At 57.3% G+C, this 16,701-nt stretch overlaps 2 protein-coding genes across 6 annotated transcripts; one reads left to right on the top strand and one right to left on the bottom strand.

The window, feature by feature from the left end:
- Nucleotides 1-2,256: 2,256 nt before the first annotated feature.
- On the bottom strand, nt 2,257-9,716 carry TMEM127 (transmembrane protein 127). 5 transcript variants are annotated; one of them, XR_012583787.1, is made up of 6 exons: nt 8,009-9,716; nt 6,091-6,255; nt 3,976-4,313; nt 2,949-3,898; nt 2,844-2,869; nt 2,257-2,457 (listed from the first exon to the last, which is right to left on the bottom strand). XR_012583787.1 is itself a non-coding variant. In XM_074559022.1 (5 exons), the coding sequence occupies exons 1-4, from the start codon at nt 8,235-8,237 to the stop codon at nt 4,006-4,008; spliced, it is 702 nt and encodes a 233-aa protein (XP_074415123.1). In that variant the 5' UTR covers nt 8,238-9,716; the 3' UTR covers nt 2,257-3,898; nt 3,976-4,005. The 5 variants fall into 5 exon arrangements, 2 of the variants coding, with proteins under 2 accessions (XP_074415123.1, XP_074415122.1); XR_012583785.1 differs by having other exon boundaries at nt 2,612-3,898; XR_012583786.1 differs by having other exon boundaries at nt 2,844-3,898.
- Nucleotides 9,717-9,721: 5 nt separating this feature from the next.
- Nucleotides 9,722-15,722, top strand: CIAO1 (cytosolic iron-sulfur assembly component 1). Its single transcript, XM_074559020.1, has 7 exons — nt 9,722-9,936; nt 10,809-10,957; nt 11,606-11,717; nt 12,386-12,477; nt 13,211-13,403; nt 14,284-14,362; nt 15,330-15,722. Exons 1-7 carry the CDS (start codon nt 9,798-9,800, stop codon nt 15,571-15,573), a joined length of 1,008 nt encoding a protein of 335 aa, XP_074415121.1. The 5' UTR covers nt 9,722-9,797; the 3' UTR covers nt 15,574-15,722.
- Nucleotides 15,723-16,701: the final 979 nt, after the last annotated feature.

Below are 16,701 nucleotides of genomic sequence, written 5' to 3'. Positions count from 1 at the left end.
GGTGGTTTAGGGCATTTTTTGGGGTTTTTGGGGGTTTTCGGGGGTTTTTGGTGTTGTTATGAGGCGCTGTGGGGTCTGGGATGTTCCGGCCTTCCCATTGGTCCGAGCAGCGCCGCCTCGCGCGGTGATTGGCTGCCGAGGGGAAGCCACGCCCACCGGTGCATGGTACAGGAAGAGAGGGCGCAAGGGCGAAGGGAAAGGGGCGGGGCTTGGGTGGGTGGGGACGTTTGGGGCGGGGCTTGCGTGGGGCCACGCCCCCTGCAGGGGGAATCAAGGGCGGGAATTTTTATGGATCCCGCCCACTTTTATGGGATCCACCCCGGGTTTTTGGGATCCAGCCCCATTTTATGGGATCCATTCCAGTTTTTACGTGATCCAGCCCATTATTTTTAGGATCCATTCCATTTTTTGGGGATTTTGCCCAGTTTTATGGGATCCATTCCAGTTTTTATGGGATCCAGCCCATTATTTTTAGGATCCATTCCATTTTTTGGGGATTTCACCCAGTTTTATGGGATCCATTCCAGTTTTTATGGGATCCAACCCATTATTTTTAGGATCCATTCCAGTTTTTATGGGATCCAGCCCATTATTTTTAGGATCTATTCCATTTTTTTGGGGATTTCGCCCAGTTTTATGGGATCCATTCCAGTTTTTATGGGATCCAGCCCATTTTTCAGGCTCCACCCCTCCCCATTCCCAGCCACGCCCCCAATCTCTTTCCCCCCTTTATTCCCCCAAATCCCACATCCAATCCCAAAATCCCCGAATTTTTTTTTTTTTTGGGAATTCTCTCAGAAAATCCCATTTTCCACAGATTTATTGGCGCCCTCTTTGCATATCCAGGGAATCCCAAAGCTTTTCCCAAATCCTGGGATTTTTCCCCCGAGCCTTTCCTGGGATTTTTTTTTTTTCTTTTTTCATGGAATTTTTTATTTTTCCAGGATTTTTCTGGGATTTCCATCCCGGGGGGGAGCTCTTGCATAGCCAGGGGGAAGAAAAAAAATGGGAAAAAAAAGAGCAGGAAAATGGGGATAAAAGCGGGAAAATTGGGATAAAAGCAGGAAAATCGGGATAAAAGCATCAGGACCTCCAAGGAGTTAAAATTCCCTAAAAATTCAGGAGATTCCCTAAAAAAAATCCCCCCTGAGCCAAAGCGTTTTAGGAATGGGAATTTTGTTGGGAATTTCAATCCTGATGGGATTTTTTTCCTTTTTTTTTTTTGTTTTGACCCCAAAAATTTCTGGGAAAAAAAAAAATTGGGAATTTTGTGGGGAGGAAAAAATGGGATGGGAGTGAGGGGTTTGCATAAAAGCTCCGGGTTTTTCCAGCAGGGCTCATCCCGATTTCTCAGGGAGGCCAAAAATTCCCAAATTTTGTGGGATGATCCCAAAAAAATCCAAAAAAAAAAGGCGATCCCGGAATTCCCAGAGCCTGGAATAAAGTGCAGAATGTCCATGGGGGGGTGGGAAAAAAAGGGGATGGGAATTCCCGAATTTTTAAATATGGGGAGAAAATGTGGGAAAAGGGGGGAGAGGTGGGGAATGGGGGAGCCCAAAGTTCTGGATCCATTGGGAATTGGGGATCCCAAAGTTCTCGAGCCATTGGGAATTCCAGATCCCAAAGTTCTCATTCCAGGAGGATCCTAAAGTTCTCAACCTGCTGGGAATTGGGGACCTCAAAGTTCTGGATCCATGGAGATCCCAAAGTTCCTGATCCATTAGGAATTGGGATACCAAAGTTCTCGATTTGTTGGGAATTGGGGATCCCAAAGTTCTCAGTCCATGGAGATCCCAAAGTTCTCATTCCAGGAGGATCCTCAAGTTCTGGATCCATGGAGATCCCAAAGTTCTCACTCCGTTGGGAATTGGGGATCCCAAAGTTCTCAAGCCATTGGGAATTCCAGATCCCAAAGTTCTCATTCCAGGAGGATCCTAAAGTTCTCAACCTGCTGGGAATTGGGGATCCCAAAGTTCTGGATCCATGGAGATCCCAAAGTTCCTGATTCGTTGGGAATTGGGGATCCCAAAGTTCTGGATCCATTTGGAATTGGGGATCCCAAAGTTCTCAGTTTGTGGGGAATTGGGGATCCCGAAGTTCTCATTCCATTGGGAATTCCTGATCCCAAAGTCCTCGACCCATGGAGACCCCAAAGTTCTCAACCTGCTGGGAATTGGGGATCCCAAACTTCTCAGTCCATGGAGATCCCAAAGTTCCTGATCCACAGGGAATTGGGGATCCCAAAGTTCTGGAGCCGTTGGGAATTGGGGATCCCAAAGTTCTCAATTCGTTGGGAATTGGGGATCCCAAACTTCTCAGTCCATGGAGATCCCAAAGTTCTCATTCCATTGGGAATTGTGGATCGCAAAGTTCTCAGTCCAGGAAAACCCACCTGGAGCAGGAGAGCCCCGGAACCAACTCCGGGATCGAGGCCCTGGAAGATCTCCTGGGATCCACCTGGAAAATCCTTCCCTGGAACAGCCTTGGGATCCACCAGGAGAAACCCTTTGTTGAAGGAGTTCTTGGGATCCACCAGGACCGATCCTCCCCTGGAAGAACTTCCCGTGTCCATCCAGACCAATCCTTTGTTGGAAGAATTCCTGGGATCCACCTGGAGAAATCCTCCCCTGAAGAACCTCCAGAGATCCACCAGGACAAACCCTTTGCTGGAACATCTCCCAGGATCCACCTGGACAGATCCTCCCCTGGAAGAACTTCCCATGTCCATCCAGACCAGTCCTTTGCTGGAACATCTCCTGGGATCCACCTGGAAAATCCTTCCCTGGAACAGGCTTGGGATCCACCAGGAGAAACCCTTTGTTGAAGGAGTTCTTGGGATCCACCTGGAGAAATCCTCCCCTGGAAGAACCTCCAGAGATCCACCTGGACAAACCCTTTGCTGGAACATCTCCCAGGATCCATCTGGACAGATCCTCCCCTGGAAGAACTTCCCATGTCCATCCAGACCAGTCCTTTGCTGGAACATCTCCTGGGATCCACCTGGACAGATCCTCCCCTGGAAGAACCTCCTGACATCTCCCCACCCAACCCTCCCACACCACGTCCCCCACCCCAATGACGGTCCAACAGCATCATGGTGGCCACCATCGTGATGACCAGGATCACAGTGACCACAATCATGGTGACCAGGAGCAAGGTGACCACGATCAGGGTGGCCACCTATCACGATGACCATGATGATGGTGACCACAGTCAAGGTGACCACCCATCATGATGACTAGGGTCATGGTGATCATGGTGACTGAGATCAGGGTGGCCACCATCATGATGACCAGGATCAAGTTGACCATGATCATGGTGGCCTCCATCCCAATGACTGCCATCACAGTGGCCACCATAATGATGACCAGGATCAAGGTGACCATGATCATGGGGGCCACCACCACAATGACCATGATCATGGTAACCAGGACCAAGGTGCCCACCCATCATGATGACCACAATCAAGATGACCACCCATCACGATGACCGCCATCTTAGTGGCCCCCATCACGATGACCAGGATCATGGTGATCATGGTGACTGGGATCAAGATGACCACCCATCATGATGACCAGGATCATGGTGATCATGGTGACCATGATCATGGTGACCACCCATCACGATGACCGCCATCTTGGTGGCCCTCATCACGATGACCAGGACCAAGGTGACCACCCATCACGATGACTAGGATCATGGTGATCATGATGACCAGGATCAAGGTGACCAGGATCATGGTGGTCACCGCCATAATGACCATGATGATGATGACCACCCATCACGATGACCGCCATCTTGGTGGCCCCCATCACGATGACCGCCATCATGGTGGCCACCATCATGATGACCATGATCATGGTAACCAGGATCAAGATGACCACCCATCACGATGACCAGGATCAAGGTGACCACCCATCACACTGACCACCCATCCTGATGACCGCCATCTTGGTGGCCCCCATCCCGATGACCGCCATCTTGGTGGCCACCACCACACCTCCCTCACGGCGTGTAGGCGGGCGGCGGCTGGAACTGGTTGACCACGTCGTAGTCGGGCGCGTAGGGCTCGGCCTCCTCCATCTCGGAGAGCAGCTCCAGCGCCTGCTCCTCCTCCTCGCTGGGGTAGTGCCGCAGCAGGTTGGCGGCCGTGGCCAGGATGGCGGCGCCGCCCGCGCCCGCCACCAGGTAGAAGCTGACGGCGAAGGTGACGAACACCTGCGAGCCGTGGTACTTCTTGTGCTGCTGCTGCTGCGCCAGGAGCAGCTCCGACGCCCAGTAGCAAAACCCGATCACCGTGGCGCACTGCAGGACTAAAAAATGGGGAAATCCCGTTAGATTTGGGGAAAAAATGGGAAAAAACACAAGAAAAATGGGGTAAAAATGGGTTAGACTTCAGAAATATGGGTAAAACTGGGGTGGGTTTGGGGTTAGGGGTTTGGGGTCTGGGGTCTCCAGTAGCAAAACCCAATCACCATGGCACACTGCAGGACTGGGAATGGGGAAATTCTGTTAGATTTGGGAAAAAAAAATATCCAAAAATGGGTAAAACTGGGGTGGGTTTGGGGTTTGGGGTCTCCAGGAGCAGCTCTGAGGTCCAGGAGCAAAAGCCGATCACCGTGGCGCACTGCAGCACTGGGAATGGGGAAATTCCGTTAGATTTGGGGAAAAAAACCAAGAAAAATGGGAATAAAACATCCAAAAAATGAGGTAAAAATGGGTTACATTGGGGAAAATTGGGGTCTGGGGTCTCCAGGAGCAAAAGCCGATCACCGTGGCGCACTGCAGCACTGGGAATGGGGAAATTCCGTTAGATTTGGGAAAAAAACCCAAGAAAAATGGGAATAAAACATCCAAAAAATGAGGTAAAAATGGGTAAAACCAGGGTGGGTTTGGGGTTTGGGTCTGGGGTTTCCAGTAGCAGAACCCGATCACTGTGGCGCACTGCAGCACTGGGAATGGGGAAATTCAGTTAGATTTGGGGAAAAATGGGGAAAAATCCCAAAAAAAATGGGGTAAAAATGGGTTAGATTGGGGGAAATTGGGTCTGGGGTCTGGGGTCTCCAGGAGCAGCTCTGAGGCCCAGTAGCAGAACCCGATCACCGTGGCGCACTGCAGGACTGGGAATGGGGAAATTCCATTAGATTGGGGAAAAAATTGGGAAAAAATTCAAGAAAAACTGGGGAAAAAATGGGTTAGACTGGGGGAAAAAACCCAAGACAAAAGGGGTAAAAATGGGAATAAAACCCAAGAAAAATGAGGAAAAAATGGGGAAAAAAACCCAAGAAAAACTGGGTAAAAATGGGTTAGATTGGGGAAAAAAATGGGGAAAAAACCCAAGAAAAAATGGGGTAAAAATGGGGGAAATTGGGGAAAAATGGGAATAAAACCCGGGAAAAAATGGGGAAAAAACCCAAGAAAAATGGGGGAAAAAATGGGAAAAAAACCCAAGAAAAATCCCAAGAAAAATGGGTTAAATTGGGGAAAATTGGGGAAAAAAGACATCAAAAAATGGGTAAAACTGGGGTGGGTTTGGGGTCTGGGGTCTCCAGGAGCAAAACCCGATCACCGTGGCGCACTGCAGGACTGGGAATGGGGAAAATTCCATTAGATTTGGGGAAAATTGGGAAAAAATCCGAGAAAAACTGGGGAAAAAATGGGTTAGATTGGGGAAAAAACCCAAGAAAAATAGGGCAAAAATTTTAATTCTGTGGGGATTTTTGGGTGGAATTCCACCACTTTTTTTTTTAATTTTTGGGGTATTTTTGGGTTGAATTTCACCTTTTTTTTTTCAATTTTGGGCGGATTTTCAGCTGGAATTCCACCCCTTTTATTTTAAATTTTTGGGGTATTTTTGGGTGGAATTTCACCATTTTTTTTTCCAATTTTGGGTGGATTTTTGGCTGGAATTCCACCACTATTTTTTTTAATTTTTGGGGTATTTTTGGGTGGAATTTCACAATTTTTTTTTTATTTTGGGGATTTTTTGGGTGGAATTCCACCACTTTTTTTTTTTAATTTTTGGGGTATTTTTGGGCGGAATTTCACCATTTTTTTTTTATTTTTTGGGTATTTTTGAGGCTCCCTCACCTGTGAGGATGTGGGCGAAGGCGTAGCGCCGGGTGATTTTCAGGGCCGGGTGTTTGGGCCCAAAAACGTCGAGCAGAAAAGCTCCGAGGCTGCACAGGATGCCCAGGAAGCAAAAAGCAGCAATGACTCTCAGCAGCAGCACCGTCTGCGGGTTCATGCAGAAATCTGGGGGAAAAATGGGAAAAAACGGGGTTAGAGAAAAGAAAAATTGGATTTTTTAACGAAAAAATCGGATTTTTCGGCAAAAAAATCTGAGTTTCTGCACAAAAAAATCTGATTTTTTGCACAAAAAATTCCGAGTTTCTGCACAAAAAAAATCAGATTTTTTGCACAAAAATATCCAAGTTTCTGCACAAAAAAAATCTGATTTTTGCACAAAAAAATCCGAGTTTCTGCACAAAAAAATTGGATTTTTTCCACAAAAATATCCGAGTTTCTGCACAAAAAAATCTGATTTTTTGCACAAAAATATCCAAGTTTCTGCACAAAAAAATCCGAGTTTCTGCACAAAAATATCTGATTTTTTGCACAAAAAAATCCGAGTTTCTGCACAAAAAAATCTGATTTTTTGCACAAAAAAAAAATTGGAAATTTAAGGTGGATAAGGGGAATTTTGGAGGATTTTGGGAAGATTTTTTGGGGGGATTTTGGGAAATTTTTTGGGGATTTTGGGGGGATTTTGGGAAGATTTTTTGGGGGATTTTGGGGGATTTTTTGGGAATTTTTCAGGATTTTGGGGGATTTTTGGGGGAATTTTGGGAAGATTTTCTGGGGGGGTTTTGGGGGATTTTTGGGGGGATTTTGGGGGATTTTTTGGGGATTTTTTGGGATTTTTGGGAGGATTTTGGGGGCAACAAATCCAAACATTCCTTTAAATGCCAACACCCCTTTGAGGCAATCCCTGTAATTAGGGATAGCTCATTGATTAGGAATGGCTCATTAATTAGGGGTGACTCGTTAATTAGAGGTGAATCGTTAATTAAGGATGAGGAGCAAGGCTGGAAAAATGGGAACGGGAAATTCCACAGGAATGGGGAGGAGGAGGAGGAGGAAGAGAGAGGAGAGAAGGTTCTGGAGGGAACAGAAAAGACTGGAAGGGCATAGAAGGTTCTGGAAGGGACAGAAGGGCATGGAAGGTTCTGGAAGGGGACAGAAGGCCACAGAAGGCTCTAGAAGGGCACAGAAGGACACAGAAGGCCACGGAAGGTTCCAGAAGGAACAGAACAGAAGGGACAGAAGGAGGGGACAGAAGGACACAGGAGGGGCACAGAAGGTTCAGGAAGAGACAGAATGTTCTGGAAGGGCACAGAAGGATATGGAAGAGTCAGGAGGGGCACAGAAGGTTCATGGAAGGACAGAAGGACACAGAAGGGCCACAGAAGGTTCCAGAAGGAACAGAACAGAAGGGACAGAAGAACGGGACGGAAGGACACAGAAGGTTCAGGAAGGGACAGAATGTTCTAGAAGGGCACAGAATGGCACAGAAGGACACAGAGCCCCACAGAACCCCCTGGAAGGTTCCGGAAGGACACAGAAGAACACAGGAGGGACAGAATGTTCCGGAAGGGCACAGAAGGTTCTTGGAAGGGACAGAAGGTTCCAGAATAGAACAGAAGGACACAGGAGAGGCACAGAAGGTTCTGGAAGGGGACAGAAGGACACAGAACCCCCCGGAAGGTTCTGGAAGGACACAGAACCCCACAGAACCCCCGGAAGGTTCCGGAAGAACACAGAAGGACACAGAAGGGACAGAATGTTCTGGAAGGGCACAGAACCCCACAGAACCCCACAGAACCCGTGGAAGGTTCCAGAAGGACACAGAACCTCACAGAACCCCACGGAACCCCACAGAATGTTCCAGAAGGACACAGAACCCCCCAGCACCCCCCAGAACGTTCCGGAAGCCCGCCCCGCTCACCTCGCAGCAGCTCGGGCTGCACGGCGCCCAGCACGTCGGCCACGCCCAGCTCCTGGCGGGCGCAGGTGCCGCCGTGGATGCGCAGCCAGGCGGGCTCGGCCAGCGCGGTGCAGAGCGCGGTGACGGCCAGGGCACCCGGCAGCGCCGACGCCAGGCTGCGCTCCGGCTGCTTGGGCAGCGCCCCCCGGCGCCGCGCGGGCACCGCGCCCGCCGCGCCCCCCGAGTACATGGCGGCAACGGGGACGGGGTTACGGACACCGGGACTGGCACCGGAACTGGGACTGGAACCAGGAATGGAACCGGGGTTACGGACACCGGGACTGGAACCGGAACCGGGAATGGAACTGGCACCGGGACCGGGATTACGGACACCAGGACTGGGGCACCGGAACTGGGACTGGAACCGGCACCAGTACCGGGAATGGGGACGGCACCGGCACCGGGGTTATGGACACCGGGATTGGGGCACCGGAACCGGCACCGGGAACGGGACTGGAACCGGCACCGGGGTTACGGACACAGGCCCTGGGGCACCGGAACCAGGAATGGAACCGGCACCAGGACTGCAACCGGGGTTACGGACACCGGGACTGGAACCAGAACCGGGAATGGAACTGGTACCGGGGTTATAGACACTGGCCCTGGGGGACCGGAACCGGGACTGGAACCGGGAATGGAACCGGGAATGGAACCAGGGTTATGGACACCGGCCCTGGGGTACCGGAATCAGGAATGGAACCGGCACCAGGACTGCAACCAGGACTGCAACCGGGGTTATGGACACCGGGACTGGAACCGGGAATGGAACCGGCACCGGGACTGGGACTGGAACCGGGAGTGGAACCAGGACTGGAACCGGGAATGGAACTGGCACTGGGACTGGCACCGGGACCGGAACTGGAACCGGCACTGGGTCACCGGAACCGGGACTGGGAATGGGAACTGGAACCGGCACCGGGACCGGGGTTATGGACACCGGCCCTGGGTCACTGGAACCAGAACTAGCACCAGCACTGGGACCGGGACTGGAACCAGGAACGGAACCGGTACCGGGGTTACGGACACCGGCCCTGGGTCACCAGAACCGGGACTGGGGTAATGGACACCCGCTCCAGATCACCGGTACCGGCTCACTGACACCCGCCCCGGGATACCCCGTACCGGCCCCGGGATCTCCGGTACCGGTTCCCGACTCGCGGCACCCTCCCCGCGTCACCGACACCCGCTCCGGGTCACTGCTACAGGCTCCGGGACCCCCGACAGCCCTCCGGGATAACCGGTACCGGTTCCGGGACCCCTGGCACTGCCCCGGGATAACCGGTACCGGTTCCGGGACCCCTGGCACTGCCCCGGGATAACCGGTACCGGTTCCCGATTCCCGGCACCCTCCCCGCGTCACCGACACCCGCCCCGGGATAGCCGGTACCGGTTCCTGGACCCGGACACCCCTCCGGGATAACCGGTACTGGCCCTGGGATCACCGGTACCGGCTCCGGACCCCGACACCCGCCCCGGGTTCACCGGCAGTGGTTTCTGACACCGGTCCCGGTCGCTCCGAACGCGCTGAGCCCGGCCCCGGGACAGGCGGTGCCGGTGCCGATCCCGGGACAGGCGCTGCCGGTGCCGGTGCCGATCCCGTCCCCGCCGGGCCCCGGTAGCGGCTCCGGGCCCTCCTCACGGCCCCGCCCCGCCCGGCCGCGCTTCCGCTTCCGCTTCTGTTCCGCTTCCTGTCCGCTCCGGTGCCGGTGTCGGTTCCGGTTCCGGTGCCGGTGTCGGTTCCGGTGCCGCCATGCCCGAGGCGCTGTCGCTGCTGTGCCGGGTGTCGGCGCACCCCGAGTCCCGCTGCTGGGCCCTGGCCTGGAGCCCCAGCGGGGCCCTGCTGGCGTCCTGCGGCGGGGACCGGACCGTGCGGGTCTGGGGCCGCGAGGGTGAGCGGGGAACGGGGAAACCGGGACCGGGAACGGGAATGGGAACGGGAATGGGACCGGACCGTGCGCGTGTGGGGCCGCGAGGGTGAGCGGGGAACGGGGAAACCGGGACCGGGAACGGGAATGGGAACGGGAATGGGACCGGACCGTGCGCGTGTGGGGCCGCGAGGGTGAGCGGGGACCGGGGAAACCGGGACCGGGAATGGGAACGGGGCCGGGAATGGGACCGGGAATGGGAATGGGAATGGGAACGGGAACGGGACCGGACCGTGCGCGTGTGGGGCCGGGAGGGTGAGCGGGGAACGGGGAAACCGGGAACGGGAATGGGAGTGGGAATGGGACCGGACCGTGCGCGTGTGGGGCCGGGAGGGTGAGCGGGGACCGGGACCGGGAATGGGAATGGGAATGGGAATGGGAATGGGAACGGGAACGGGAATGGGACCGGGAATGGGAACGGGAATGGGAATGGGAACGGGACTGGACCGTGCGCGTGTGGGGCCCGACAGTACGGGCGGACCGGGCTGGACACGGGGCTCAGCGGGACCTGACCCCGTGTCTGTCCCGGTGTCCCCTCGCTGTCCCCACACCAGGCTCGGGCTGGGCGTGCCGGGCAGGGCTGGCAGGGCCCTGTCCCGGTGTCCCCTCCCTGTCCCGGTGTCCCCTCACCGTCCCCATGTCCCGGTGCCAGGCTCGGGCTGGGCGTGCCGCGCCGTGCTGGCGGTGCTGGCAGGGCCCTGTCCCGGTGTCCCCTCACTGTCCCCTCACCGTCCCCGTGTCCCCGTGCCAGGCTTGGGCTGGGCGTGCCAGGCAGGGCTGGCAGGGTTGGCAGGGCCCTGTCCTGGTGTCCCCTCACCATCCCCATCCCGTGCCAGGCTCGGGCTGGGCGTGCTGCGCCGTGCTGGCGGACGGGCACCAGCGCACCGTGCGCCGCGTGGCCTGGTCACCGTGCGGGCACTTCCTGGCCTCGGCCAGCTTCGATGGCACCACCTGCGTGTGGCGGCAGCACGAGCACGGCTTCGAGGTGGGCACTGCCACCCTGCCACCTGTGTCACCTGTGTCCCTCCATTGTCACCTGTGTCACCCGTGTCACCTCTGTCATCCCAGTGTCACCTGTGTCACCTCTGTCACCTGTCACCTCAGTGTCATCTGTGTCATCTTAGCGTCATCTGTGTCACCTGTGTAACCTCTGTCATCCCAGTGTCATCTGTGTCACCTCTGTCATGCCAGTGTCACCTGTGTCACTTCTGTCACCTGTGTCATCTGTGCCACCTGTGTCCCTCTATTGTCACCTCTGTTACCTGTGTTATCTCAGTGTCACCTCTGTCATCTCAGTGTCACCTGTGTCACCTGTGTCATCTCAGTGTCATCTGTGTCACCTGTCATCCAAATGTCATCTGTGTCACCTCTGTCATCCCAGTGTCACCTGTGTCACCTGTGTCCCTCCATTGTCACCTGTGCCACCTCTGTCATCCCAGTGTCACCTGTGTCACCTGTGTCACCTCAGTGTCACCTGTGTCACCTGTCATCCCAGTGTCATCCGTGTCACCTCTATCACCTGGGTGCCCCCATTGTCCCCTGCGTCACCTCCACTTTGTCCCCTGTGTCCCCGTTGTCCCCTGTGTCCCCGTTGTCCCCGGTGTCCCCCCTGTCACCGTCCCTGTCCCCACAGGTGGTGGCCACGCTGGAGGGACACGAGAACGAGGTCAAGGCGGTGGCCTGGGCGCCCTCGGGGTCCCTGCTGGCCACCTGCAGCCGCGACAAGAGCGTCTGGGTGTGGGAGGGTGAGCCTGACCCCTGACCCCTCACTGACCCCTGTGACCCCTCACTGTCCCTGTGTCCCCTCACTGTCCCCTCACTGTCCCCTCAGTGTCCCCGTGTCCCCTTACTGACCCCTGTGACCCCTGTGACTCCTCACTGACCCCTGTGACCCCTCACTGTCCCCGTGTCCCCTCACTGTCCCTGTGTCTCCTCAGTGTCCCCTCACTGACCCCTCACTGTCCCCTCACTGTCCCTGTGTCCCCTCACTGTCCCCTGTGTCCCCTGACTGACTCCTGTGACCCCTCACTGTCCCCTCAGTGTCCCTGTGTCCCCTCATGTCCCCCGTGTCCCCTGTGTCCCCTCACTGTCCCCTCACTGACCCCTGTGTCCCCTGTGTCCCCTCAGTGTCCCCTCAGTGTCCCCTCACTGTCCCTGTGTCCCCTCACTGTCCCTGACCCCTCACTGTCCCCTCAGTGTCCCCTCACTGTCCCCTGTGTCCCCTCACTGTCTCTATGTCCCCTCACTGTCCCCTCACTGTCCCTGTGTTCCCTGTGACCCCTCGCTGTCCCCTCACTGTCCCCTTACTGTCCCTGTGTCCCCTCACTGTCCCCTGTGTCCCCTCACTGTCCCTGTGTCCCCTCATGTCCCCTCATGTCCCCTGACCGTGGCTGTCCCCTGGCTGTCCCCGCAGTGGACGAGGAGGAGCAGGAGTTCGAGTGTGTCAGTGTGCTGAGCGCCCACACGCAGGACGTCAAACACGTGGTGTGGCACCCGAGCCAGGAGGTACTGGGGACATGGGGGGACATGGGGGGACATGGGGACCCCTGGGGACATGGGGACACACCTGGGAACACCCGGGGACACCTGGGGGGACATGGGGACACACCTGGGGACACACCTGGGGACACCTGGGGACACACCTAGGGGGGCTTGGGGACACATCTGGGGGTGCTGGGGACACCTGGGACACCCTTGGGACACCCCTGGGATACCCCAAACTCCCACAGGGACCCCAAAGACCCCCCAAATCCTGCCAGGGTCCCATTGCTGTCCCCAACGTCCCCCGTGTTCTCAATGGCCCCAATGTCCCCGATGTCCCCAATATCCCCAATGTCCTCTGTGTCCCCAATGTCCCCTGTGTCCCCGATGTCCCCAATGTCCCTGTTGCTGTCCCCAGCTGCTGGCCAGCGCCAGCTACGATGACACGGTGTGATCCCTGTCCCCAATGTCCCCATGTCCCTGATGTCCCCAATGTCCCCAATGTCCCTAATGGCCCCAATGTCCCCATGTCCCCAATGTCCCCAATGTCCCCTGTGTCCTCAGCTGCTGGCCAGCGCCAGCTACGATGACACGGTGTGATCCCTGTCCCCAATGTCCCCAATGTCTCTGATGTCCCCAATGTCCTCTGTGTCCTCAATGTCCCCAATGTCCCTGATGTCCCCAATGTTCCTAATGGGCCCAATGTCTCCGATGTCCCCAATGTCCCCAATGTCCCCAATGTCCCCTGTGTCCCCAGCTGCTGGCCAGCGCCAGCTACGATGACACGGTGCGCCTGTACCGCGAGGACGAGGACGACTGGGTGTGCTGTGCCACCCTGGAGGGTCACACGTCCACCGTGTGGGCGGTGGCCTGGGAGCGCTCGGGCCAGCGCCTGGTGTCCTGCAGCGATGACCGCACCCTGCGCGTGTGGCAGCGCCAGGACGGACAGGGTGAGGGACATTGGGGACATTGGGGACATGGGGACATGGATGGGGACATGGGGACATTGGGGACGTTGGGGATATGGGGACATGGATGGGGACATTGGGGACATTGGGGACACTGGGACATGGGGACAGGGACTGGTGTCCTGCAGCGATGACCGCACCCTGCGCGTGTGGCAGCGCCAAGAGGGACAGGGTGAGGGACATTGGGGACACTGGGGACGTGGATGGGGACACTGGGGACATGGGGACATTGGGGACACGGATGGGGACATGAGGACAGGGACAGGGTGAGGGACAGGGGACATTGGGGACATGGGGACATTGGGGACATGGATGGGGACATTGGGGACATGGGGACAGGGACAGGGTGAGGTACAGGGACATTGGGGACATTGGGGACATTGGGGACATGGGGACACTGGGGACATGGGGACAGGGACAGGGTGAGGGACAGGGGACATGGGGACATGGATGGGGACATTGGGACATGGGGACATTGGGGACATGGATGGGGACATTGGGGACATGGGGACATGGGGACATTGGGGACAGGGATGGGTGTCCTGCAGCGATGACCGCACCCTGCGCGTGTGGCAGCGCCAGGACGGACACGGTGAGGGACAGGGACACTGGGGACGTGGATGGGGACATGGGGACATTGGGGACATTGGGGACATTGGGGACATTGGGGACAGGGATGGGGATGGGAACAGGGGACGGGGACAGGGATCAGGAGTTGGGGACGGGGGACAGGGATGGGGACAGGGACAGGTGTCCTGCAGCAATGCCTGCACCCTGCGGGGGTGGACACCCCAATGTCCCCGCTGTGTCCCCGCTGTCCCCACTGTCCCCGCTGTGTCCCCAATGTCCCCACTGTCTCCAGACGGTGGCTCGGAGCACAGCTGGCAGTGTGTGTGCACCCTGTCCGGGTACCACGGACGCAGCATCTACGACGTGGCCTGGTGAGCACCGGGGACACTGGGGACATTGGGGACACCTCGCTGGGGCCCTGCTCCCTCCCCATTACCCCCGTGCCCCTCCAGATGCCACCATCCCAGTGACACCTTTGGGTGCCACCTGGCCCCTCCCTGTACCCCCAGCTGTCACCTGTCCCCTGTCCCCTCTATGACTCCAGGTGCCACCTGTCCCCTCCCTGTGTCCCTGTCCCCTGCCCAGGTGCCACCTGTCCCGTCCATGATCCTGTCCCTGTGTCCCCCCAGGTGCCACCATCCTCTCCCTGTCTCTGTGCCCTACAGGTGCCACCTGTCCCCTGTCCCTTTGCCCCCAGGTGCCACCTATTCCCTGTCCCCTCCCTGTGTCCCTGTCCCCTCCCTGACCCTGTCTCTGTCCCCTGCCCAGGTGCCACCTGTCCCCTGTCCCTGTGTCCCCAGGTGCCACCTGTCCCTGTCCCCTCCATGTCCCTTCCCTTTGCCCCCAGGTGCCACCTGTCCCTGTCTATGTCCCCAGGTGCCACCTGTCCCCTGTCCGTGTCCTCAAGTGCCACCTGTCCCTGTCCCCTCCCTGTCCCTTCCCCGTGTCCCCAGGTGCCACCTGTCCCCTGTCCGTGTCCCCGCAGGTGCCACCTGTCCCCTCCCTGTCCCTTCCCCATGTCCCCAAGTGCCACCTGTCCCCGTGTCCCCAGGTGCCACCTGTCCCTGTCCATGTCCCCAAGTGCCACCTGTCCCTGTGTCCCCAGGTGCCACCTGTCCCTGTCCATGTCCCCAAGTGCCACCTGTCCCTGTGTCCCCAGCTGTCACCTGTCCCTGTCCCTTTGTCCCCAAGTGCCACCTGTTCCCTGTCCATGTCCCCAAGTGTCACCTGTCCCTGTCCATGTCCCCAAGTGCCACCTGTCCCTGTCCCTGTGTCCCCAGCTGTCACCTGTCCCTGTCCCTGTCCCCGTGTCCCCAGCTGTCCCCTGTCTGTCCCCAGGTGCCACCTGACGGGCGCGGTGGCCACGGCGTGCGGTGACGACGCCGTGCGCGTGTTCGAGGAGGTGTCCCCGGCGTCGCCGCTGTCCCCGGTGACGTTCGGCCTGGCCGCCCACGTGCCGCGGGCGCACGCGCAGGACGTCAACGGGGTGGCCTGGCACCCGCGGCACGCGGGGCTGCTGGCGACCTGCGGGGACGACGGGGACATCGCCTTCTGGCAGTACCAGCGCCCCGAGGGGCTCTGAGACACCCTGGGGGACCACGGGGCCTCCAGGGGGCTGCAGAACCTGCCCATGGCCTCCAAAACCTCCCCATGGCCTCCAGGATCACCCAACGTTCTTCAGAACCTACCCATGGTCTCCAGAACCTGCCCATGGCCTCCAGGACACCTCAGGGGCCTCCAGAACCTTCCTGTGGCCTCCAGGATCACCCAACGTTCTCCAGAACCTTCCCACGGCCTCCAGGACACCTCGGGGACCTGCCTGTGGCCTCCAGGATCACCCAATGTGTCTCCAGAACCTTCCCATGGTCTCCAGGACACCTTGGAGGCCTGCAGGACAGCCCAGGGGGCTCCAGAACCTTCTGGGGCCTCCAGAATCACTCAATGTTCTCCAGAACCTCCCCATGGCCTCCAGAATCTCCCCATGGCCTCCAGGATCACCCAACGTTCTTCAGAACCTGCCCATGATCTCCAGGACACCACAGGGACCTGCGGGACAGCCCAAGGGGCTCCAGAACTTCCCCATGGCCTCCAGGATCACCCAGCGTTCTTCAGAACCTACCCATGGTCTCCAGAACCTCCCCATGGTCTCCAGAACCTGCCCATGGCCTCCAAAACCTGCCCATGGCCTCCAGGATCACCCAATGTTCTCCAGAACCTGCCCATGGCCTCCAGGATCACTCAACATTCTTCAGAACCTTCCCATGGTCTCCAGGAACCTTCTGTTACCTCCAGAACCTCCCCACAGCCTCCAGGACACCTCGAGGACCTGCAGGAACTGCCTGAGGCCTCCAGGATCACCCAATGTTCTCCAGAACCTCCTCATGATCTCCAGAACACCTCGGGGACCTGCAGGAACCTCCTGGGACCTCCAGAATCACCCAACGTTCTCCAGAACCTACCCACAGCCTCCAGGAACCTCCTGTGACTTTCAGAACCTTCCCATGGCCTCCAGAATCACCCAACGTTCTCCAGAACCTCCCCATGGCCTCCAGGACACCCCGGGGACCTGCAGGAACCTCCTGGGGCCTCCAGGATCACCCAATGTTCTCCAGAACTTTCCCAAATGTCCTCCAGAACCTTCTCAAGTTCTCCAGAACCTTCTCAAGTTCTCCAGAACCTTCCCCAGCCCGTCCTCGTGTCCCTCCCCAGT

Source organism: Zonotrichia albicollis, chromosome 26 (genome assembly GCF_047830755.1).
Source record: "Zonotrichia albicollis isolate bZonAlb1 chromosome 26, bZonAlb1.hap1, whole genome shotgun sequence".
Classification (NCBI taxonomy): Eukaryota; Metazoa; Chordata; class Aves; order Passeriformes; family Passerellidae; genus Zonotrichia; species Zonotrichia albicollis.
The sequence above is the reverse complement of the archived record's forward strand: the minus strand, read 5'-3'. Positions and strand labels throughout refer to the sequence as shown.

Bases quoted from the DNA above. Each gene is read 5' to 3' on its own strand.
- CIAO1 (XM_074559020.1), top strand. From the start codon at position 9,798: ATGCCCGAGGCGCTGTCGCTGCTGTGCCGGGTGTCGGCGCACCCCGAG. The intron at 11,718-12,385 runs GTGAGCCTGACC...CTGTCCCCGCAG, and splicing joins GAGCGTCTGGGTGTGGGAGG to TGGACGAGGAGGAGCAGGAG. The intron at 12,478-13,210 runs GTACTGGGGACA...CTGTGTCCCCAG, and splicing joins TGTGGCACCCGAGCCAGGAG to CTGCTGGCCAGCGCCAGCTA.
- TMEM127 (XM_074559022.1), bottom strand. From the start codon at position 8,237: ATGTACTCGGGGGGCGCGGCGGGCGCGGTGCCCGCGCGGCGCCGGGGG. The intron at 6,256-8,008 runs GTGAGCGGGGCG...TTTTTCCCCCAG, and splicing joins GCAGCCCGAGCTGCTGCGAG to ATTTCTGCATGAACCCGCAG. The intron at 5,121-6,090 runs GTGAGGGAGCCT...CCCCATTCCCAG, and splicing joins CTTCGCCCACATCCTCACAG to TCCTGCAGTGCGCCACGGTG.